This window comes from Ciconia boyciana, chromosome 1 (assembly GCF_034638445.1).
Source record: "Ciconia boyciana chromosome 1, ASM3463844v1, whole genome shotgun sequence".
NCBI classification, from domain to species: domain Eukaryota; kingdom Metazoa; phylum Chordata; class Aves; order Ciconiiformes; family Ciconiidae; genus Ciconia; species Ciconia boyciana.
The window spans coordinates 36,473,541-36,498,298 of record NC_132934.1 but is presented as its reverse complement, the minus strand read 5'-3'; the positions used below and the strand labels follow the sequence as shown (position 1 = coordinate 36,498,298).

The window sequence follows — 24,758 nt, the reverse complement described above, 5'->3', positions numbered from 1 at the left end:
ATGCTTAGAAAGATGAGAAGAAAGAGTCATCTACATCCACTATTTCAGGCCATGTGGATAAATTCCTCTTCTGTATGAAGACGAGTATTAGTGATGAATGATGTTGCACGTACATGGAATATACAAAACCATCCCAATCAGAGTAATGGGGAAAAATCCTGGGTGTCCAGATGGTATTTGAGTAATGTATGAGATTAAATCATAATTATGGTGGAATTAGGAAGCAAGGGTCTGGTAGCACGTTCTGCTGCTGGTAGTATCTTTCCTACACAGGAAATCTTCCAGTTCTGCTTCTGTATGCAAGAAGAAGTGATTTTGTGATCTTAGCTACATTTGAATAGTGAATCAATTAATATATCTATGAATATTTGCACACTTTAAAAGTGTAAAGAACTTACTATTAAAGAGTCTAAAAAACCAGCATTTACATCCTTTCAGAAACTTTACATGGAAATTTTATTTTAATTTTTCTTTTTTTTTTTCAATTGTTTATCATACACTTTTTTCTTTGTAATTTTCCATAAATATATATGGACAAACTTGACATATCAGACACTAGTACAAGCCTGGAATAGAAGTTAATGAGCAAGTATGCATTTAAATACAATGTAATGCAGTGCATAAGCATTTTACAGGGTTAATATACATTATGAACAGTGAATTTTGTCAGTTCAAAAAAAGGATTTGGCATCTAGAAAGAGAATATTATCATTCACCCAGATCTCTTTGGAACATAAATAGCACCTCTAGCTAATAAATGATTGTCAAAAAAAAAAAAAAATCTAGCCAATATATTCAAGTAAAAACCGTACAGTACTGCAAAATACAAAAAAGAAGAAAAAAATTTGTTAGTCAAAACCAATGGCTACTGCATGTTTAATTATTGCATAGCAATACCAAGTTCTGTTGGTAGACTGCAGATATGGGGAACTTTCCAAGTAGGCTATAAGTGGAAAATGCACCTATGTCACACTTCAGGAAGGGTATTTATGTAAGTGCTTTATGTACCACTCTGAAAAAATCTCTCAATAACTTTAACATAGAACTTTTAAAGAGTCAGAGACAAATGTAGACTTTTCACTGGCTTGCCTACTTGCAGAAAAAAAACAACAAAATCAAAACCAGGAAAAGGTATGAAAAATTGTCAGTGTTTTAGAGCCTAGTATTCTGGAGAGTTTCCCATAATAATTTAACAGGAATATTGTTTGCAGGGCCTTGAGTATTCTCATTCTCCATACTTTTTACAAGAATATCATGTCCCTTGATACCTCATATGATCTTGTCATACATACTACAATAGATGAAAACTCAGCTTATGTATTGCAGTCTGTTCAGAGATCATCTAGTTAATATTTCCACAGCAAAACCAACCAACCAACTCCTCCACCAACACTGTACGTTTTACAGTCTAACAACAATGCAAATTCTCAGTGATCTTAGGCCACTTTGAACTGAGTCATGGCTGATATACCAGTGTTATGTAATATTGCTGTTTTCTGAATGAATTTCTAATATAAATAAAACCAGCAGAAACAGAAAAATAATAAGATATACTCTGATAGAAAACCTTTAAATCTTTCTGTCATTTGCTGAAGTCTTTTATCTGCTTACAAATATGCTTCATTTATCAGGCACAGTATGCAACTTACTCTAAGACATTATATATATTTTATATATACATAAATATATATAATATATATAAATTAGAGTTTTGTATATAGGGGAATACATGTATACACACATACACACATATGCATATATATTCCCTTATATATAAATCTATATATACATTCCCAAAAGACATAAACCATTTTCTCTGGAAATAACAAAAATGAAGATTATAAACTGCTGAAAGAAGGCTTGAAAGGAAATAGATCATTTCCTTTGGGGTTAAACAGATTTGTTCGGATATTTATTTAAATATATCCTCTATGTTCTGTAATCTACATTCAGAGTTTATATTTGACTTTTTTTTATTTACATAGGCTATTAAAATAATACATATTGTGCGTTAATTTAGGGACTGATTCATTAGAAATATTATGCAGGCATAGCTAAATTTGCCAGCTGCAACAAAACCTGCATTTGGTGTGTTATATCTGATACTCCTGAGATTTGATATGGAGAAAATAAGGCTGAAGCCCCCACTGAAGCCACAGCACCTCCAATGTCTGATAAAGCTCTTTGACTTTGAAAGGTTTTTTATGTTGGCTTCAGTGGACTTTGTACTAGGTCCTAGAAGGCAAGAATGGTTTGCAGACTAAAAAGAAGAATATCTCTGAAGAAACAATCATCTCTGTTTTTGTAAAGAGCAGATGAAGAACAATCATTATTCCTTGGCTCCAGTCCAACATTTTCTGACCATCTCCCTCAACTGCCCCACAAAAGGGCGAGTAAGCTAAAATTCTGTATTATTTCTAAACCAAAGAAACTTTTTTTTCAGGGATGCAAAATGCAAAGTATTCTGTAATACTTTTAAAAACTGTTTGGATGTATTAATTATGTAATGTTTCCATTTAATTACTTCCACTAACTCAGAAATTGAAAGAAAACCAAAAAAAAAGGAGGGCCAGCATCTCACAGAAAGGGCAGTAGACTTTGGATATCTAAATGACACAATGAGTTTTTATACGAGTTCAGTGATGTAAAAACTACATTGGAATGGGTTAAATCTTTAGATTTAATAAAGCTATGCCAATTGATACAACAATTTGGTCATAATATGTACTGCCTTAAAAATAGAAATGTAAGTAGCTTCAAATATTTGGGAGACTTTCCAATAGTCTGTACAGGTTTTATAATTATGCTTTTTGTTAACTGCATTCTTCCAGGGTCGTGCAAGTCTCCAAACTTCAATTGAGAGGTAGATGACGAGAAAAATTTGAAGTGCAAAACAACAACATGCAAATTATGTTGAAATTACATAGCAATGCTTATGCAAATTGTGATCAAAAAGGTGATAATACATGCAAACACTTCGTATATATATATATATATATATATATGCACAAATATCAGAAAAGCACCCACCCCCAAAAAAATACAGACAGCCTTGTTAAAATTGGTATGTCATCCCGGAAAATAATTATTAAAAAATTCCCTTTATATTCCTCTCTGTGAGTAGAAAAATAGTCTTCTATAGAGAAACTAACAAAAGTTGCCTCAATTCAATTTTGTTATAGGCAAAATTGTCAGTATCAGTTACAGCATGTTTGTCTATAAAAGTGGTCACTGGCTTTGTTTAGTGAAATCCTGACGGCTGCCCCAAATCTGGCTGTATGTGGTATCTGTAGCTTATTATGTATCTGAATAATACCTCCCCACTAATACTCACAATCCAGACCTGAAAGTAGCAAGTGAAAATGTTGCTTCGGCATTTGAGGAAAAGGAACGACAAGAAAGCAATTAAGAAAAGTCACTACATGCCAGGCCCAAATTATTTGGGTTACATCAAAATGGAGAACATGGTGGGGCTGGGGAACCTTCAAGAGGAATGAGAGTTCTTCGGAAGGAAAAATTATGTACACACTGCCAAATGTTTTTCAAGCACACTGGATGCTGATATGCAAAAAGCCCATTAAAATTCATGTGAATTTTGGATCATGATGTCAGTGAAATTGCTGCCATTTACTTCAGCAGTAAGTAAAGTTGAACTTCCTCTCATAAGGACTGCACCATTAAAAAAAATCTATTTGAAGATAAAGTAAGACTTTCCCTAACTCTGTCAAAACAGTTCGCAAATCACACTCCTGAAATAAAAGGATTGTAGTCTGACTACTTACGCTACAGGATTTCACATAAAAAGATGCTTTTGTGAACTTAATGGAAATACAGAACTGACATTTGCAACCACAGTACAATGGTGAGAGGTGGGAGGGGAGAACTCTTGATATGTTCTTGAAAAAGTACTGAGAATTATTGGTGAGAAGTCTTTCTCTGGAGTTGGAAAGGGCAATACAGAAGAACCCTCCAGCTACTAGAGAGTACAATGTCAAAAAAACCCTAGAGATAAAAATATCTGGATGTCTACTCTGGAACTACTTGAAATTTAACCTTGATGTTAAATAGGAAAAATATTATTGATGTAATCCCCTTTCCTACTAATTTTAAAATTTTGGACTTATTTTTCTTGATTGATCAAATAAGAGCAAGATGATAATTAGGCTCAGTGATATTGTGGCAGAGAAATTAAGAGGATGAAGTATACATGAGTATAAATGAGATTAAGAGCAATTAAGGATTTGCTTGCACTGACTGACAGAGACTACAGACTCCCTAGTGCATAACAGATGCATCTGGTATGTCTTGAAGTTTGAGAGTACATTTCTTGATTGTAGAGCAGGGGCAACTCTCAGTCCTGACCCTGCAGTGGTCCAGACTGGGGGCGAGGTAATTAAAAGCAACCAGGGGAATTCAGAGAGATTGTATATACCCAGGTCTTATCCTGAAAGCAGAAATGTAATGATGAAATGATTTGCAGTACAAATTACAGCTCAGTGCAAGTAAGAGCGATATTCAAGGGTTGGAAGGCAAGTTATACTCATTTTGCTACTTTGCTGCTCAGTATAGAATTGATTCAAGGCAATTTATTATTATTGATACTTTTAGAAATAAGAGCTATATATGCAAGGCAATTGCCCCTTTAGGACCTGTTATTTGGAAGACACAGTTTTTTAATTCCAGGCAGTTTTTGCATAGGTATGGTTCCAATTTTCTTCATTCATCTCTGGATTTTAACTTCCTTAATATTCAGTAATATCAAGAGTATTCTGATTTTTTTTTAATTTTGTTGCTAGTATTATTAGGAAAAGTAATGAAAGAGGTGTAAGGAAATGTTTCACTTGACTCAGTTCATACTTTATATTGCTCCAGTTGCCTGATACATCATTTTACCCTATGGGATTAAAAATTGCACATTGGTGAGTGATGGTAAAGCAGCTCTTCATTCCTATTATTTTTTAACATAATTGACCAGAGATGAAAGAGTAGTAGCTCTGCAGAGGGTTGCATTTATATGAATTTTAATCTCCTCTGAGATAGTGACATAATTTTTGTTACTGGTGATCAGGTATGTCTATGGCTCAAGGAACCTTGTTTTTCCCTTATTTCCTATGCCATGTTACATCATATTCTGTGATCCTGCATAGAACAGGTAAGTTGCCTGCATATTTCCTGAGAGTCTTTTTTTAATCATCTTTCTTCTGAGTCCCTTATTTACTCAACAGAAACTTTTAACAGACTTAAGTCAAAACTTGACACCTGTTGTCTTCTACCCTGTATTCTTAATCATGCTGGTTTTTGCAAAGAGATAATAAGCACCTTGAATTTTGCCTAAGTCATTTTGGTTCAGCCTCTATATTCATCTCTTTTCAATAATCTCTGCCTTTTTACCACTTGCTGTCAAGAGCAGAGTGATGTTCCTGATGACTGCGCTTTAGCTAAAATTTCAGTTCATCTTTCATAATCCAGTATTTATAACTGATATTCCTCACTGTATGAAAGCTTAGTGTCTGAAACTCCTCACCACTTTCTAGCTCTGGGCACATAGGGCCTTCACAGATCCTGGAATTCACCCTGTGCATTTGTATAGCGAAAAACAGAGCAATGCTTTTACCGCATGGGGTGCTGGCAGGGCTATGTTTTGGAAGGAGGTGAAATGTATTTAATTCTTCTCTGAAGCTGGGGGCTGGGAGAGGAACTGTAATTTTACTGGGACTAAATCATCCTCCTTTACACAGTTCACTGCTCAAATCTGAGCATGTAACCCATATTTTCTCCCAAAACTCTGAAATGCACATATTTTGTTGATCATGCGCCTATAAAATTACAGGGCTTGTAGAAGGTGTTTGGTTTTCCTGCATATAATTAGGTAAAAAGTAGGTATTAATTTCTGTACCATGCTGCAAGTAGATTCATGATGTTTCTCCCCCAAAATGGTGCTGAGATAATGAAAAAGTTCAGCATTACTGTGGAAGTTCATAGTATATAAGAAGATAACCCAGCAAAATAGAAGCAAGCACTACCAAAATTTTTAGAAGAATGAAAATAATAATATTGAACACTACTCTTTCTTAAAAGCACTCACATATTTGTTAGATTTTACAATTAATTTTTTTCTTTTGTTATTGGCACTTCAAAGTATGTTTAACACAGGCAGCTGTCTGTCCAATATATTTGCAACTTTTTGAGATTTAAAAGAAGGCTAAAATGAATGATATTCTTTTCCCTGAATTGAATGTATGTGTATCCTGCATAAACAGTGCATAAATGTTTTATGAATCAGACCCTCAATTTTCACAATTTCTGAGGCATTTATATGCATCTCTCCAAAATGAATAGCACCTTTCCTCACCTACAAATAGAACAGAAATAATTTCACTTAATAACTTCAGAAGCTTGCACTTTTAGCTTTCAAGTGCAATGCTAATTTCTGTAAAGTGAAATTGTAGACTTACGCTTTCTTTTGCCTAAAGGAAGAGGAACATTTGTGTACATTTTAATTGATACGAGTGTCTGTGTGAAATTGTAGACACAAGACCAAATACCCTGCACAAAAATGATAAAGCTTCCAGACTGGCACTGTCAATGTGCCTTGCAGCATTTTCGCTTGAACTGGCATTACAAAAAAGAAGTAGCTTTTCACTAAATACATGGGAAAGGGAGGTGAGAACTGGTATAAAGTTACCTGTCTGCAAAGACCTGAATTTAGACCTTAAATCTCCTCTCAGTAGACCATCAAACAACTAATGACTTGCCAATAAACCCAAGGGTCTACTTTGAAGTCATTGCCATGAAACTGATTCAGGCCACAGAAGCCAAGGGTAAGTATCCTTTTAAGATCAGCAGGTTCTGAATCTAGTCCCTTTAGGAAGAAGGCTTCACAGTCCAATCCAGTTCCTTCAGCCATACAAGAATACATAACCGAACAAACTAATTGCCACTCTGTTAGCAATGTAAATCTTGGTTTTAAATCCTTTTATGTACAGGCAGATTTTAGCTTCGTTTGAATTAGTGAGGTCTGAACAAAATGTGTATGTTGAAGTACAATGTAGTCAGCTATCACAGGAGGAAACAACTTCTGGAATATATTGTAATTCAGCTGTTTATTGTATTTTAGAGATGGTGCCCACCAACTGTTCGTCTTCTAGCCTTAACTTTTACATCCATATAATAATTGTTTATACAGACATAATGTATCTTTTTGATCTAGTGGGCATACAAAAGAGAAAAAAGTTTCAGTGTGCTTCCTTCAGGTACTCTGTCTCTTTTGAAACAAATCTTCAAGCTTATATTCTTTTTAACATTAGTGGTAAGTACAGTTTGGGTAGATTATTTCAACAGACTTTAACAATACTCTAAAGATGACCACAAAGTCTCTTCCCAAATAAGAGTAAGAGATACTTTTGCATTAGATATACTTTTAAAACAAAATTGTTTGTCATTGGAAGGCTTTATATATAGTCTGGTTTACCTGACTCTTGATAGTCCAGAGTCATAGTTTGATGGACTCATTTGCATGGAGTCACTACCTCTGTAATCTCAATTTTATATCACGGAAATAAATAAACTGTAGATAGTAATTTAACTTGTCTTGCCACAGGGCAAAAATCTGTTCCCATCCAATATTGTGACTGATCATTATTACCACAAAACCTGGCCTGTGTCTTGAAGACATATTTCTAATGGAAGTCATAAATGTTGCCTTCTGAGCTATATTGCAGGTTAAATATTGGTTTCTCTTTCTGAAGGATCTTCAAGAGCTTTATCAGCTCTGCTGGCAGCATCTTCGTTCTCATTGTTTGTTAATGGTTCTGCTTCCTTCGAGTCAGCATTCTTCTGTGCTTTCTGCTTCTCATCTTCTAACTTCTTTTCTTTTGCCAAAAGCCTGTAGTTAATGGCATTGCCAATGAACAACCAGATACTGGCCACAATCACAATCACTCCGCAGACAAAATACATGTACTGATATTCACCAGTAACATCCACTAACCAACCTGAAACACAAAGACAAGAAAAGAGAAAAAGAGTCTTTAGAATAGAATACCCAATACAATCCAGATCTTTCCCTACGAGAAATACCTATATACTGCCTGGTTTTGAAGTTGGAGCAGAAAAACATTTTCAACATGTTCAAATGGTCTAACATATATAGTGGAACTCTAATGAAACCTATATTAGTCAAGCTAGCGATTGTCTTTGGAATCACTGACAGTGATAAAATATTGAAGAAAAAACTAAGTAAAGCTTAACGAATAATGACAGACAGTCTTTTAGTTCTTTCATTTTCATTCTTTCCTTGTCTTATTATTTTATTCACCTCCTAATTTTGTTTCCTATTGTTTTGGAGTCTCTGTCTGACACTCATGGAGGCTGCATACAGACAATAGGATGAAGAGGTATGTGCCTTTTTAGGCTGCTGTCACTGTGCATCAACTGCTTGCTTTTCATTTTTACTTTCCTGTGACTGGTGAAAGAGATAGAAAGGCTTCTCCCTTCAGCTATCATGCTCAACTGCTGATTTTTGAACTCTGAAGCCTGTACCTAAAAATTACATCTACACCTCTGAGTTTAATTTGGTCATGACAAGGAAAATAAAATATAACTGTGCTTCCACTCTGTGAGCCATTCTTTCTAAATTTTCCCAACTGCCAAATCAACATTTGTATGTATCCAACTATTTAGCTCTGAACTCTGCTACATTATCATTGAAATTCACAGGATAACCTGTGCACTTCAATTTAGTATGTATTTAGATGCTTTTACTGGGTTGAAGCCATAATGCCAGCCTATTCACCTGATACACATTTACAAGCCATCAAATTATTTTAGTCTTTTCTTTATTTCACAAGCCTAGTATTAGCAAAAACTCAAATAGCACTGCAACTGTATAATTCACCTATTAGTGTAAATAGTACAATTTACTGTTATTTATCGGAGAGCAGTCTCATAAAACTGATGATTAAAAATTAAATTCTGCATTAACATTACTTCAGCATAATATTTTAAAGGATATGAACTAGTCAAAACTGGAATTTAGCTTTTCTATGTGCTCATCCCCTTTGTTGTCTCTATTTAACAAGATAAATCAATTATTCATACAGTTATAGCACAAACACATGCTTTTCAAAACTTCTGCAAAGCTAATATACTGAAAAATAAGTAGTTGCATATGCTATTGCTCCATAAATATTAGATTTAATATCTTTAGAGTTAATATTAATATTGATTTCAGAACCTGACTGAAAAGGCTGGACTCCAGCGGTCACAGGCTCAGTCCCCCCACTAGGTGGCATAGGAAGAGTCTGTGTGAGAAGAATACATTTTGTTCTACCATTACCAAAATGAATTTGTATGTTAAAAGATGACAGAAATATGGAATATCTTGAGGACTATTAAACATTTACTTGTACAAATATTATTGTACTGAAGTGAGTGGAATTGTTTGGGCATATTTAAAATTTCACTCAACAATGCTATTTTCATACAAATAGTGAGAGTAATCCTTAAAATACTTTGATAATTATAAATGGTTTTAGGCACATATAATCTTGCTGACTTTTGTGGCTCTGCTTATGTGGGTATAGTATATGTTCACAAGACTGGTAATCTCTGTATCTTTGTGTTTTCATATTGTTGGGCTTACACTGCAACACATACACAAACATTTAACAGATACTTTTCAATAAGATTTGAGCACCTATTTCATTAGTCTCATAACATCAGAAACCTTAAGATTATAAAACTTACTAACAGCATTACTAAATACTGACTAAAAGGCTAGCAAGCAGAAAATACTTCAGATAAGACTCTTCATAATTTTTGGTGCTAGAAGCCCCAAAATTACAAATATAGTCCAAGCCATACACCCAGGCTCCCTTTAAGCTCCCCTTACACTCAAAAGGGAGAAGTTGGCAACATTACCATCTTTTAGTCAATGTAGGATGGTTCACACTCTGAATTGCCTTACACATATCTGTTGGCTATAGAAACGGGTTAAAGGACTGGCTGAGAGCGAGGCTGTGGTGTGAAATCATGCCAGGGCACAATGCTCCATGGCACTGTGCTGGAATCCCACCAGGCACATACCCTGCCTAGGCTGCTGAGCAAGCCCCTGTCCTTTCTGGCACCTCCCTACTGGTTTCTTCTCTCTAGAAATGCCAATCCTCTCTGTGTAGCTAAACTAAAGTTGCTATTTTAAATTTTCGCAGGTGCTCCTCTAGCTGCCATTAGGTTAGAGAACCTATGAATCACTGTGAGGTCTTCACAAAAACTAACCAGTGGATTCGACCAATTCAAGAGAGTAAGAACTGTGTTGGCAAAGAGCAAATTGGAGCTGAATACACATAAATCCAGACTGCAAAGTTAGCACTACATGCTATCAGGAAAACATACATTTATCACATGGATTTATGAGCCAGTAGAGATATGCTCTTAATCTATCTCTTGCACATGTACGCAATGTACGCCTTTAGATTCTCATGTGGATCTGCAGCTGTAAAGTGCAAAGATAATTGATGAAGTGCACTGCTGCTACAGTACATTCCCAGTCACACAGAAAACATTAAATAACATTAAGAATAATGTTTATATTAATTCAATACTAAATTGCAAGATTATGCTGTAATGTCTGAAAAAATGCAATAAAAGAGATTCTTACCTCCTAGAGGAGGGCCTATGAGCACAGGGCAACATTCCACAATGGTGACAAGTCCAACCGCACTGGAAAATCTGGCAGCCCCAACGAGGTCCATCAACGTCTCAAAAAGAACACTGCTAACCATTCCAAATGCAAACCCAAAAAATACAGCATATATCACCAAGCCAGTGTAATTTGTTGCCAGAGGACACAAGATATGACAGACGCCATTGTACAAGACAGCAAAACTAAAAAAGTACTGAATCTTTGGCCGGATAAACTTGGAGTTTGCTACGAGTCCCATTGAAGGCCTAGCAAACATGTCTACAAAGGCTAAGATAGATAGCAAAAAAGCAGCAGAATATTCATCAATTCCCTTGTGCTTGGCATAAGGAGCCAAGAATACTATTGGAGCGAAGAAACCGATAAACATAATGACATTTCCTGACAAATAGATCAGAAAACCTCTGTGTTTGAAGAGGGACAGATCTAGGTATTTATTCATAGTTTGCCAAAAAGACTTCTTGTTGTTTTTATGCAAGGTAGAATCTCCTGTGCCTTTTTCAACATCTTTTTTCACAGGAGGGACTGTTTTCGGTCCAACAGGTCTCATAAGTGACCCAGCCACACAGCAGTTCAAAAGAAGTCCTCCCAGAATGAGAAAGCTTCCTTTCCAGCCAAACGCATTAAAGAGGAATTGATTGAGAGGTGCCAGTGTGCTCAGAAACACTGGACTTCCAGCCATGGCCAATCCATTAGCAATGGGACGCTTCTTATAGAAATACTTGCCAATCATGGTCAAGGCAGGCTGTAGGTTGAATGCTAACCCCAGACCTAAACAACACATAAAAGACAGTATTATTGAAGGTCATGCACTAAAGAACATATCACACCCCTTTCAAGTTCTTTTTAAAATGACCAGTATCTAATCCAGAGATTCCCAATGAAGATGGAAACCAGCTAGCATCAGAGAATGAAATACAGGTTCATTGCTGTCCGTGTGTGTTAATGCCAAGACTATGTCATGGTGGCATTCTGCCATTCTCCCTGTAGCACATCAGTAAAAGCCAAAACTCCTTGTTGTGTTTCAGCAGTGATAGAGACAGGGGAATCACAAAGGAATGATGGTATCAGTGCCTTGACTCACCTTTTCTATATTTACTAAGCTATAATGCAATTCTCCCTTGGCTCATTTCACAAAAGTTATTAAATGTCACCTCAGCTACAACGAATGCAGGGTGTATTTAAATGCATAAATCTCCTCATTTCTTATTTCCAGCCCTATTTAAGATCAAACTTATGTACAAAAGTGGAGATTAAAATGGCTAATTTTGAAGCACATTCAGCTCCACTTCCCCAGGTATGGAAGTCACTACTAAAGGTGGAAGAGTTGTAGAGGACATGCACGGGAGCAGACCACCCACCCACATCAGCTAAGTGTGTAAGCTGATCCTCTAGGCCTTCTCTCTATATTAAGACATCTAAGCAATAAGGTCTAAGTAGCTATGCGTCTCCTGGATGGCACAGGAGAGAAGTTTTCTTCTCTGATAGGCCCATTCCTGGACCCTGACTTTATTCTTTCAGTGAGCACCAAGTTTAGGATACAAAAATAAGAGCTTTAAGAAACAATCACTGAACTAGGAAGGACTCCTTTAATCCCAACATAAAGAAAGATGAGCTTGAATATAGGAACAAGTATTATCTCATTAATTTATTACCTGGCAATATTTCACCTCACTTGCCTTCCTTATTCTGAGGAGGTAGTTTAAAAAAACCCCACAACTTTTGATAAGGAGGTTATTTAATTTACTGGCTTTATGATCACTTTAGTTCATTGCCTTAGGCAATATCCAGGGCTTTGATGATATATGAATAATTTTATTTGGGGATTGACCCTGGGAGATTTTAAACAGAAAGCTATTGAACTGAAAGTTGTTATACTTATCTGTGAGAGTACAGGTATGTACAAACCTACAGAAAGCTGGTACTAGCTTTCGCATTTTTACTAGAATTCTGTTAGCCTCTGCCACCCTGTTTGAAGTGCAACATGACTGAAAGCTAAGAGAATGAATGTGAAATTCTACACAAATTACTGTAATAAATGCTGTCATGAGCCAATCAATTTTTATACCATAATTACAGTGCAGTGTGGAACAATACATACATACAGCATTTATTGAATAAAATCATCAGTTGTTCCTGAAATATCCTAAGAAATAATTTAACATCATACCAGCTTATTTAAAGGATTAGATAGTTCAGGTAGCTGAAATGAACTGATCTTGCTACCTTCTTGGTTTGTATTTGTCCAATGCCTTGCACAGTGGGTTCTTGGTCAGTAAGGCTCACTGATAGAACAGTATTAGAAATAATATAATATAATATAATATAATATAACATAATATAATATAATAATTCCTTTTAAACAGGACTCTTACCTCCAACAACACCAATACATAGATAAAGTTCCAGGACGCTATTGCAGAAAGAGGAAGCAATCATACCAAATGAACACAGGATACCTCCTGCTATCATCACAGGCCGGCTACCATACTTATTCACCAAAATGCTGCTTATGGGACCTGTTGGTGTAAAGAAAATACATTAATAGGTAACAAGTAACTCCATCATACATGTCTTTGTGTTTAGGATATGTTGGAATGCCTTATTCTTCCATCCTGGAAAATGTCTAGCTGTTTCTATACCGATTTGTCTTACAAACACACTCCGTGAGTTTGCAGACACATGAGCCTGGATGTGGATATATTGCCTCCATGACAACATAAATATTGATTAGTCATGGAGATGGATCAAGAGATTAAAGACTTCAGACAAGCAAGAGGGATTGTTACAGTTCACAAGCAATCAATACTGAGATTGGTCAATGGAAGTTTTAAAAGTGCAAGGACTGAAGAATTTCAAGTATGAGACAGATATCAAAACTCCACAGAGCAGGACGAATCTTCAGGCAAGCAAACTAATAACTGATCTTAATACTGTAGCATGTCCTGGACCCCTACTTAAAACTACACATAGACTTAAAAATACTGTCAAATCAGAATGTAAATCTCTGGCTCCTGAGGCTTGTTTTCCCTTCCGTCATCCAGAAAGGAGTGTTAATGGGCAGTAAGATGACTACAGGTTGTCTGGGAATATCTAAGATCTGGTTTAGCATAAAGACCTATAAACTTTGAAAATATTGCTACAGGTCTGTTTTTCAGTTTCAACTGCAATTCAGTTTATGGTGTAATTACATCCATACTAAACAAACAGCTAGTGTGCAATTTAGCGTGACATGCGTTATATGTTTTTTAAACGACTGTGACTAGAATAGATGGCGTGCTACCTATCAAGATTAAGAGGTTGTCAAAGCTCTTTAGGTAAACCTGCATACCATCTGACTGCACTATATTTGGCCCAAACCATTACGAATAGTTTGGCTTTTGCGATAACTAAACTTATCCAATTCAAAAATAAAAAAACCCCCATAATAAAAAGCAATAAATTTCAAACTCAAGATAAAGCAGGCACCTGGCGTAAAGTGGAATGCCAAGCTCTGCATCTGATTTCACTGCAAATCATTCACTGTACTGGTAACAGTTTTAAGTTTCTCTCTTCATAAATATCTAAAGGAATAAATGCCAGAAACTCCATGATGTGAAAAAGCCAAATCCAACCAAATTTAAAAGTGTATTTTCATAGGTACAGTGTTATTTTAGACTCCATTGTTTGAATTACCTTAAATGTATTAAAGTATTATTATGGATGTACTGTAAATGTTAATTACTACTTGCATATCAACAACAAAAGTCTTAGGCATATGCCAAATGATCGATTTTTAGCTTACTTCCTTATGGAAATAAGCTTCTACAATTGTGTTGCCCTGTGCCTGCCCATCTTTTCTAATAGCTTGTGAATCCAGAGGTCAGTTTGAAATTAACTTGACTGAAAAGCAAAGATTTGAGTGATGTTTAGATCTTACGGTTTGTGCATTCATTAAATAGCTTGGGTCACAAGAAGTCTAGGGCAGCATCTGTTTAAAAAAGGAGGCCCCTGTCCAGGCAGCACAGACACTGGCCAATACACTCAGCTTTCCACCAGTAAAAGCAATCTATCTTCTTGCCAAGGCAGCTGTGTCATTCAAAGTAGGTGGGGGCACAGGGGACAAAGAGGGTGGCTATTTTACCGGGAAGGTAAAGGATGCTCAGACTGAAGGCTTTCTTCTTACAGACACATAAACATAGGAGACCAGGCTCTGCTGCTCACTGAACTGTAGTTTAAGCATAACCGTATATTGAAACCAACAGACTTGAAATTCCACAGCATGGAATAGCCCACCAAATATACAATAGCCCAGAGATTTATGAAAAGACTTTAAATCACATATGAAGCACTAAAACATTTTGCTGACAGCTTATATTATGGATACTTAACACTCCTTTATTTCCATTTGGGGGGAACCCAAACAGTGATGAGGTGGGGTTTCTCCTTTGAGGCCATACGGAGAAAGCAGTGAAACATGAAGGATGGACAAATTACGCTCCGAACACTTCCCAAATATATCATGCTTACTTCTCCTGTCTTAATAAACTTGTGCTCTCATAACTATGCTGAAGCATAACTTCAATCACAATGTTTTTATTTATAGAGCTATATTTGGACAATCAGTAGTTTGGCTCATGTTTGAATTAGAAAGAAAGCCCTTTTGAAATACGTGAACAATACAAATACTTCCTCTGGGTCAAAAAAGCCCCTTTTAACTTGAACTCTTTGTTTAACTCAAAGCAAAAAGTTTCATCCCTATATCAATTAATATTTATATTTTTGAAAATAAATTAAATTAAAGGCAATTTTCTGAAAAAAATAAAGTTTTAATTGTTATCATTACTAAACACAGTAACAGTATTTCACTTCAAAGATACGAAAATAATGATTTTAAAAATTATTTTCAAGTTCTTTTTCCTGTGATGAGATGGAATTATTTCAAAATTGTAAATGAAAAATTTGTGTAGTGTTTGTTAACACTCTGACCTCCCCCCAAATTACTGCTGTAATAAATGTTGCCTTGCTGTAGTCTTACTTAAACTGTTCCTTTGCTGATCCTTAGAAAAAAAATGTAGGAAAGAGGCATCATAGCAGGTAAACATTTGACCATACTATTTACAGATGTATTCACTACAGGCAGCACCTTGAATTGTACCCTTACGTAAATACTTCAGTTATGATGTAGATAGACCTGTTAGCAATGTTTCTTTTCTCATTAAACAAAGACAGTGTGAAAAGCCAGAATGGTAGGTACGAGACTAAATGAAAAAGATGAGGTAAATCCACACATAGCAGACTATCAAGTGTTGGAAAGAGAGGAATGGCATTAAAAAAGATTGTTGTGCAATATTGCTATATAGTTAGCATTTTAAATGACACTATGGATCAAAAAGATAGCGTTGCACAGCACTGACAAAGTTTTCCAACCATAATCAAGGAGAAAGGTGAGCTCTGATGTAATATTCACCCCAGAAGAGTACTGACTATAATAATCATATTCTTTAATACTGTTCCATCAGTCCTTCCTTCCTTCTCGTGTAGAACAGGAAAATGAGCCAGATTCTTGTTTGTTTAGGGGTTTGGGGAAGAGGTTTGTTTTTAGTGTTTGGTTGATTGGGTTTTTTGGGGGTGTCCAGAAATGGCAAGTTTCGTAGTATGGTCCTTTGAGGGAGATCATTTTGCAAACAGTTCCTTATTAGGAACAAGAAAAGTGGACCTCTGCTGATCTTAACTGTGGCAGTTAGGCCAAGACTGTAAGTTAGAGCTTTTCAGATCAAAGCATGCAATGTTAGCCTCACCTACAAGACCTGTTAGCTAGAGGTATTAGCTAGATGCATGTATTAATTTAGGTAGGCAGCGGATGAAGACACCAGAGGAAAGACAAAGCTGCCTGATGGGTCTGAGCTCTGTACTTTCAGATTACCTAAATCTGGAACGTATTAAATTTGTACAAATTTAAAATTCCTTTAAACATAATATTCTCTTTGAGACGTTTTCCTTAAGTTAATGATGTGTATTTACCACCTCAGTTCCATTTAATTTTGGGTTTTCTTTTAATATATTCCAGTATTTTGATTTAAAATTTGTGCATGAGGGAAATATTAATTGTTCTTTAAGTCATAAAGTTAGTTTAAGCTTACTCCCTAAATTATCTAGGAACCCTTCCAATCTGATGAGTAGGTTAAACATTTTATTGTGACATCTGTGTATATACTTGGTTTCGGAGTCTCATAAAATGATGCATATTCTTACCTTAACATATATGAATCTACATAAATTCCAGCTGTTTGCCTGCCATCATACCTTTTATAGCCATGCACAAATTTCATTTCACATCTAACAGATTCTACAATTATTTAAGCAATGCCCACGTCAGCATGTATCTATATTCCTTGCATATTTTTTCTTTTTAGCAGAAGGAAGATTAAGCTGTTTAAGTACTGTAACACTGCCAAAATCATGCTATACATTAACGCACGTTAATGCACTAAAGGACTGCTGGATCTCTGAGTCTACTTTGCCAAAGCCTGAAGTAACTACGTAACAGATGTTAAGTCAGGAAGCCCACAAGAATTTTTATTCTGATCTCTCCCTCAGCACCTACAAACCATCAGACACAAAAGACTATACACTCCCTAAACCAAATTTAAGACCATTATCATCATATGCTAGCAGTCTCCTGGCTGTATTTTTGTTTTATATCTTTCTGTTTGAGGCAAATGACCAGACTGTGAGAAGGAATAAGACAGCAACTCTAACCAGTGCCACTGAAGAACAGTGTCAGGAAGGGCTGTGTAGCAGGACACAAATGCTTTAGAAGAAGACAAGAAAAAATAGCAGCTTTTCACATTCTTCATCATATGTCAAGACAAAGATGGCAAAAGTAATTTCAGCTATGCAGAGACTGGCTCATGCATTTGGGAGCTGTTTATGAAGTTTTATACAAATCCTATAATAATGTGACACCTACGTTCTGTTTTGATGGCTCAGCAGAACATTCACTTGTACATTTGTATTGTGCAAAATGTGAGGACAAAGCTCCTTTCGCTGGTCTTCAGTGAATACCAAGACCTCTCGGAAGAAATATATTGCTTACAAATGAGAATAATTATTTCTTATAATAACAAAGGTAGCAATAATGCATATTTTCCTCTCACTTCCAAGTTTAGCTTTTCAATCACCATTTAAATCTTCCTTCTTCTGCTAAGCCATACTGTTGTAAATGAAAAGCAATTAAAAACACTACATAACTGAATAAATAGATTTAAAAAGCAGATGTTTGAAGAAATAATCACTTTTTTCCCCTTAAAAGATGCTTATTGTGCTAATATGGTTTAAACATAACTCGAACATTAAAGTTTCTTTTTAAAGAAATATACTGCTTGCTATTTTTGTGGAAATGAATAGAGGGCTCAACCTATGCACTGTAAATTTAATATTCTGAGATACACACACACTCATATACACACATCTATCCATTTATTTGCTTTTTTCAGCCCTAAGAAAATATAAAATTCAAAAAATGGTCTGACTCTGGAGACAATGCAACAACTTTATATCTAGTATCTCTAAAAGCTTAAAGGATGCAACTCAGATAACAATATTTCCATTTCATAATACCTTGAGGTAATAGAACAGGCAGATCAGTTTTAAGGCCATGAAATAGAATAAAGGGAGATTTATTTGGCATAAAATCTATCTCTTGCTCAGCTCTCAGGTAGAATAACATTTATAAGTCCAAATGTATTAGGTACACCCCATTAATTTATAAGAGGAAGAGGATCTAGGACACTAGAATTTTTGCTGCCTTTTCTCTTTTCCATCAATTTTTTTCTTACCAAAATGAAAAAAAAAATATTTACTTTAGACAGTTCTCCCGTAAATAGACACCACTTTCTGTGAGGGATGAAAAAATGTTCTGCAACTTAAATGTGTAATAACTAGTCAGAACAGTTACAATAGTAGGGATTGGTTTGTAGCAGTATCAAGCTGCCGTAATTGTCTTTTATGTCCATAATGAGGTCATCTTTGGGTCTATTCTATATTTATATTCACTGTACAAATGAAAGTTCCTTTAAAAAGTATATAATCTAGGTTTTAGTATTTAATTTATTTGTCCTGGTTTGATTTCTCACTGCTATAATACAGTGATGTAATCAAAGATCATTCACATCTGTAATTCATTTCACATACAGCCAGTGCATTTATGCTTTTTATTTTGCTACCTGCATTATTTTTAGTATGTAACTAGAGATGCACCTTCTTGATATAAACGTAATTTTTTAAACATATATTGACAATGTCGTACAGTATTCATAGTGTCATTGATCCAAAGCAACATGAAATGACTCAGTCTGAACAATATGACATTTATTTATATAAAGTGAATTGCTAAAAGAAGTTGAAAATAAATGCAATAATAATATTTCAAGTTGCACTAATGCAATATTGTAGATTGCATCCTGTCAAGTCAAGTGATTTAAACACAAGTACATTTTCAGCCATCTGCTCTGCAGAGTCAATGCAGCTATCTTTCCAGTCCAGATTTATTTTTTATTTCTGTTTCCTACAAGGCTGGAAAAGCCCAAGGATCTCCATGAATTAACATCAGGATAAACTACTTGCTAATATCAGTCAGATTTCTCTTTTTCTTTTTTCTTTTTCTTTCTTTTTTTCCTTCTTCTTTTTCTTTTTTTTTTTTTCTTTTTTTTTTTTTTCCCTTACAAAATATAAAATCGACTTGCAGGAGCTGATTTGTTTTGTTTGGCAAAGAATCCCCAATATTTTGCTAAGGTAGAGCCTTATGTTTCACTTTAAAACAAATCCTTCAACCACAAATGCTGTAAGCAAGTGCTTAGTACTGCTATTGGAATGTCATCTCTGGCATCCAGAGGAAAAGCAACTCAAAATTGATTCTGATCATGTTTAAAACCTGTTCATTAAGTTGGAAAATGCTTTAAAAATATGCTGCTTTTCTCAGGCAGGACTAAGTCAAAATACTGAGCATTCTGTGACAGTCTTACCTCTAATTCAAAAACCTTTGGCTAAATACTTTTAGTACTCTTGGATAGGCATTTAGAGAAGGCAGACAGAAAAAAAAATCGATGAATTTGAAAATATTAAAATGTCATTCAACTATTTTTGTGTTAGATTCTTTATCACATTTCTGGGAACGGTAACCTGCATTTCTGACATATCCTATGTGTTTGTGTAACAGCAATGAAGGTAACATAGTTCAACAATCGTTGGAAAGCTTTCTTTTTAGTTCCTCTGTGTATTTGGCAGTATTTTTTTTTCCATTTCATATAACATTTACAACTGGTTGCACTGATTCCATAAACCTAGATAATATAGTAACCTTGACAGAAAGCAAAGAGAAAAAAAAGCTCTTGCAATAAATATCACCAAAAAGAAATGGCTAACATTGAGTTAGGGTCGCTAAACTATGAGTTAAGACAGCTCAGCAGCTGAAAGCACAGCATGCCGGGGAGTAAGCAGTCAGTCGTTCAACCATCCATCACACTTTGCTCACCACTTCCCCTCCTCTAACTACATTTCCTCAGTGTCATTACCCTGAATGCACACATTCTCACTTGTGTCCTGAAGGATCCTTGAATTCTATTAAGTTTCTACCTTTTGATTACTAATGAGGATTAATTTCACCTTCAGATATTCCTTAGGACTTTTATAAGAAATACAGTAATCATGCTGTATGATTGTGTGGTGACCCATAGCACCCTGGCTGATGGTAGAGCACCTCAGCACACTGGCTGCTTCTTCACGGTTCCCCCTCCCAAAAGGTTATATCTGATAATTTTGAACTGATGTGCTCAAGTCAGGAACATATGTTTGGCTGCAAATATGAGCCGTCTTTTTCGTGAAATGTTCAGAAGCAAAATAAGTGATAAGCAGTGCTGGTGCTTTCTCTAAATGTATTGCTTTTATGTAGAAATTACAGATCCTTGATCGGTTTGGTTTGGGTTTTTTTGTTTGTTTGTTTGTTTTTTTTTTCCTAGTGATACATCAGAGACATGAACCAAGGGCATTACTTATTTCAATTAAAGCTGTTGTTTGGCTTACAGGTTTTTTTCTTGTTTGCTAGGGTGCAAATGTGTATGGAGTTATGGACCATGTAATTTAGAAAATATCTTCAAGTTCACAAATTACTCTATATCTATGAATTTAAAGAAGTTGGAAAATTGCCCAGTTTTTAATCAAGGAGTAGCCATGCTGATTATTATTTACATGAATACATATCGATGCTTTATATTAATTATCTTTTGCATGTTCTGCTACAGAATTTTTTTCATGAAGGCTAAAACACTTGATCACAAAGCAAGAGACTTTAAGATGATTTATGACATTTCTTTTGAAACTAGCAATATGAAACTTCACAATATTTAATAGGAAATAAGTGTAATCTGTGAGCTGCTGAACACTCAGCAGTTTTCAGAAACATTTATGGTCACTGACTACAAAAAAAGTTCTGTCCCAAAATTAATTGCCCAACTTTCACATTGACACATTTATTGTGAAATGAAGTCAGTTGCAGCAAAATATTTCAGCATTCTTTTAAACATTCCTTATATTTGTATTCCTGTTACCTTCAGTATTACTGAGTGAAGTGAAGCCCATGCATAGATATTTGCAAAAACTAGTCTTTCAACTTGGAAAAAGGCAAGAAACAAGAAAGAAGAAAGGAGGGAACAAGCTAATGATGAGATGGAACCAAAGCACCTATAAGATGAGATGCATATAAATAGAGACATTGTAACACCAGGCACATATTTTTCACAAAGTGGCCTGCATGCCTCTGTAATGGGGATAGCTGGAAATAGCATCAGCACATGATATGTGCATCGCAAACGGTCTTCTCGGAAAAATGTTATTTTCTTCTCAGAAAATCAATGCAACCAGCTTGTAACTTAAGCAGTAAATGTCATATAGTGTATCAACATCAACATTAGAAAATTCAGTGGCAAATATGAGGTAACTGGAAGAATTAATGAAAGTTTCCTCCAGAAGAAAAGACAATGAATTTTTAAAGCTTAGTATTTAACCGCAATTAACTCCTCAGGACTTCATAGGCTTGCATGAATCTAAATTTAAAATGGCTTTTAGGACCCAAAATTGTGTTGGGGATTTCACTTAAATAATATTACTGTTGACATGCACAATGAACCTGTGCCATTAAAGGTTACTTCTCCTTCAAATGAAAAACCAAACAAGGACTTACTCATTTTTCCTCCTCAAAATACAGTAAAGATAATAATACTAATATATAAATATTAGTAAATATAATTCCCTATAGCAGTAGTTAATATGAAGGTATTAATAATAAACTTAGCTAAATTTATATCCTTTTCAGAGTTTCACCAGAAATTTCAGGAGGCATAACTCTTAAGTATAGAAATGCTCCAATGAAAATATTTAGTGGTTTTCTTCCAGAGGTCTCATCCCTGAAGTATTATCCATTCATCTCAGTGGCTGCTCCTTCTTTCTCTGTGGATGGTTGCAAGTGAAAGACTTAGTTCAATTTGGTAATATCTTGTTTGAGCACTTGTACTGAAAGAAGCATCACATTTCTGAAAAGATTAAAATAAATCCTATCCAATACGTCTGCTTTCCGGGAACAAAGGAAAATTAATACTAATCCAAAACTAGAGATTCATTTATAGCTGTCCAGTATTTCTGCTAGTTTTTCTATCTCAAAAATAATCTTACTAAAAAACTGCTATACCCAGACATAGAGACTATATATTCACACAAACACACACACACACACAAAAACCCCACCACTTTTCCTCATCGGATTGTTGGACTCCTAATGATATAAATGAGTTGTTTTTTCCTGGGATAACAGAAAGTACTCATCCCATTTATAAGTATTTTTCACCTTGAAACTTCTGAACTCACTCTTTCAAGTTCAAAGAACTTGAAAATTTGTAACTGAAGAACACTTAGTGTTTAGTACTTTGTGCCTTGCCAAAGCAGATTACAATTTTTAGCTATAAAACTTGTCTTTACAGCTTGCTAACTGTGTGAACTGGATTGCCAAACAAGTCCTGTATACTCTGCTGTTACAGAGGGAGGACAATTTTCTGTATTGTTGCAGATCATAAAACTGAAAAGAAAGACAGAGGTTACAGTATACTATTGTCACAACTACAACTATAGCAACTTGAAAATAAGAGATATGTTGTTAATCTCAGAGCTAATTGTTGGGAAGAAAAAAAAAAACAAAACAAACAGTGCTTGCAAATATTTATTTTAATTCTTCATAGACATTTTCCTAAACCATGTTATTAGCTAGTTACAAATATCTCCCTTTTTTCTTTCTTCCTCTTTGAGGAATGACTGTCTTTTCTACAAATCTGTGTATGCACATGTGAACACAATATTTGTAAATGTTCATTACTCACCACTTCCTATTTATTATTCCCTGTTATCATTCATGATTTTTATACACCTTCTTAAAAATCTCTGGCTACTTTTCCTGACAATACTTTGTCATTTGGAAGCCTAACAGACATCACAGAGAGCAAAAAGTCATAGTAAACACTTTCAGAAGACCTTGCACAGGCTATTTAGTAGTTCTTATGAATGTAGGGTATATTCTCTGCAACTCAAATCATTACAGTTTTCAGATAATGCATTCACTGTGAAAAATTCAGCCAACTTCAGTTAAGATTAATATTGTCATTTGGATTTCTCTGTCTTCTACAAATTGCCCATCATATTAATGTTCATACAATATCCCATTTTTACCCTGCACATCATCCTACAGTTTATTTGTTTTCTTCCAGAATAATATTATAACTAACTCAACTTGGAAATTATTCCTTATATATTGTTACAGGCAATAATATGTAATTTCAGAGAAAGCACAAGATACATGCTTCTTCCTAGTTGCTCCTTTATCATATTCCTTTCTGGTCTCAATTTTGCACTGTATAATTAAACTTCAAATTGAAAATACTCAATCTACTACCTATGATGTTTCCATGGACCACTTACTGTGAATTATGGATCATGAGTGGATCATTAAATCTCATCTACATATTCAGAATATATGTAATGAGAAGTATAAATCTGGATGTATTTATAACTTGGAAGTGTCCTGAGAAGTCATCATATTTAGGTCATTGTCAATAACATTGTAAGATTATTTCCAAATGCATTTGCTATTTTACACATATGTATCATTAAGCTTAAAATGTACTTTATAGAAAAATCTTTCTAAAACATTATTTTATCATTTTTTCCATTATAATTGTATTTTTAATAATATCCAATAAAATGCATATGGTGACTTTCAGTGGTAACAATTAGAAGCTTAAGAGTGGGAAATTCCCAAATTCCTTTACAGCCTGTAAATTAGATCAGGTCTGAAGAACGGGTAAGGTAAATATATGTGAATAATATTTAGTTCACAACATACCAGGGGAACAGGAAGAGGGAGGGAAGGGGGAAGAGGGAAGAGGGAGGGGAAGGAAAAGGGAAAAGGGAAGAGGAGGGGGAAGAGAATTCAGTTGTGTTTCAAGATATCATACAAAATGGGAACTGAGCATTCTCATTAGGTTTTGGCACCTAAGGTATTTAAAGTGCAAATGCAGACAATGGTAGTATATTAATGGGATCATACCAGGTACAGAATTTGCATTTTTCCCAGTATTTTGCAAAAGGGGAGACTGAGAAACTGGGGTAGGGGCTGGGGTGAGACACAACTACAATGAGTTGTCAATTATAAGTGAGAAACTTTGAGGGGGGTCATTTGTGGGTTTTTTCCCTGTTTTCAGCCAAGTGAAAAAATAACATGTATGTATATTGATAAAATCTGTTTAATTATAGAATGATATGTAAAGGTAACACTGAATATTTTGTCTTCCAGGTCAAAAAGACTAAAAGTGATATAAACTGTTAAATAGCTAGAAACGTGAAGAAAAAATCAAAACTAGAATATGGAAAAGCAAAAAGTTATCAAAAGATTATCCTCTTGATCAACACTAATAACAACATTTATGTGATGTTTTCCATCTTTCCATGCATTTCTTTATTTCAGCTGTGCCTGAATCAG

General features: G+C 35.0%; 1 protein-coding gene across 3 annotated transcripts in view; it reads right to left on the bottom strand.

Moving 5' to 3' along the window:
- Window positions 1-460: 460 nt before the first annotated feature.
- The window catches only part of SLC16A7 (solute carrier family 16 member 7), an 88,379-nt gene continuing 64,081 nt past the window's right edge, over window positions 461-24,758 (bottom strand). For 2 of the 3 annotated variants that reach the window (XM_072862590.1, XM_072862600.1), the window contains exons 3-5: window positions 13,075-13,218; window positions 10,658-11,470; window positions 461-7,994 (exon numbers count right to left, since the gene is read on the bottom strand). In XM_072862590.1, coding sequence (XP_072718691.1) covers window positions 7,723-7,994; window positions 10,658-11,470; window positions 13,075-13,218 — 1,229 coding nt within the window. In that variant the 3' untranslated portion in view covers window positions 461-7,722. Of the gene's footprint in view, window positions 7,995-10,392; window positions 10,493-10,657; window positions 11,471-13,074; window positions 13,219-24,758 lie in introns of all 3 variants that reach the window. The other variant, XM_072862609.1, reaches the window with a different exon arrangement.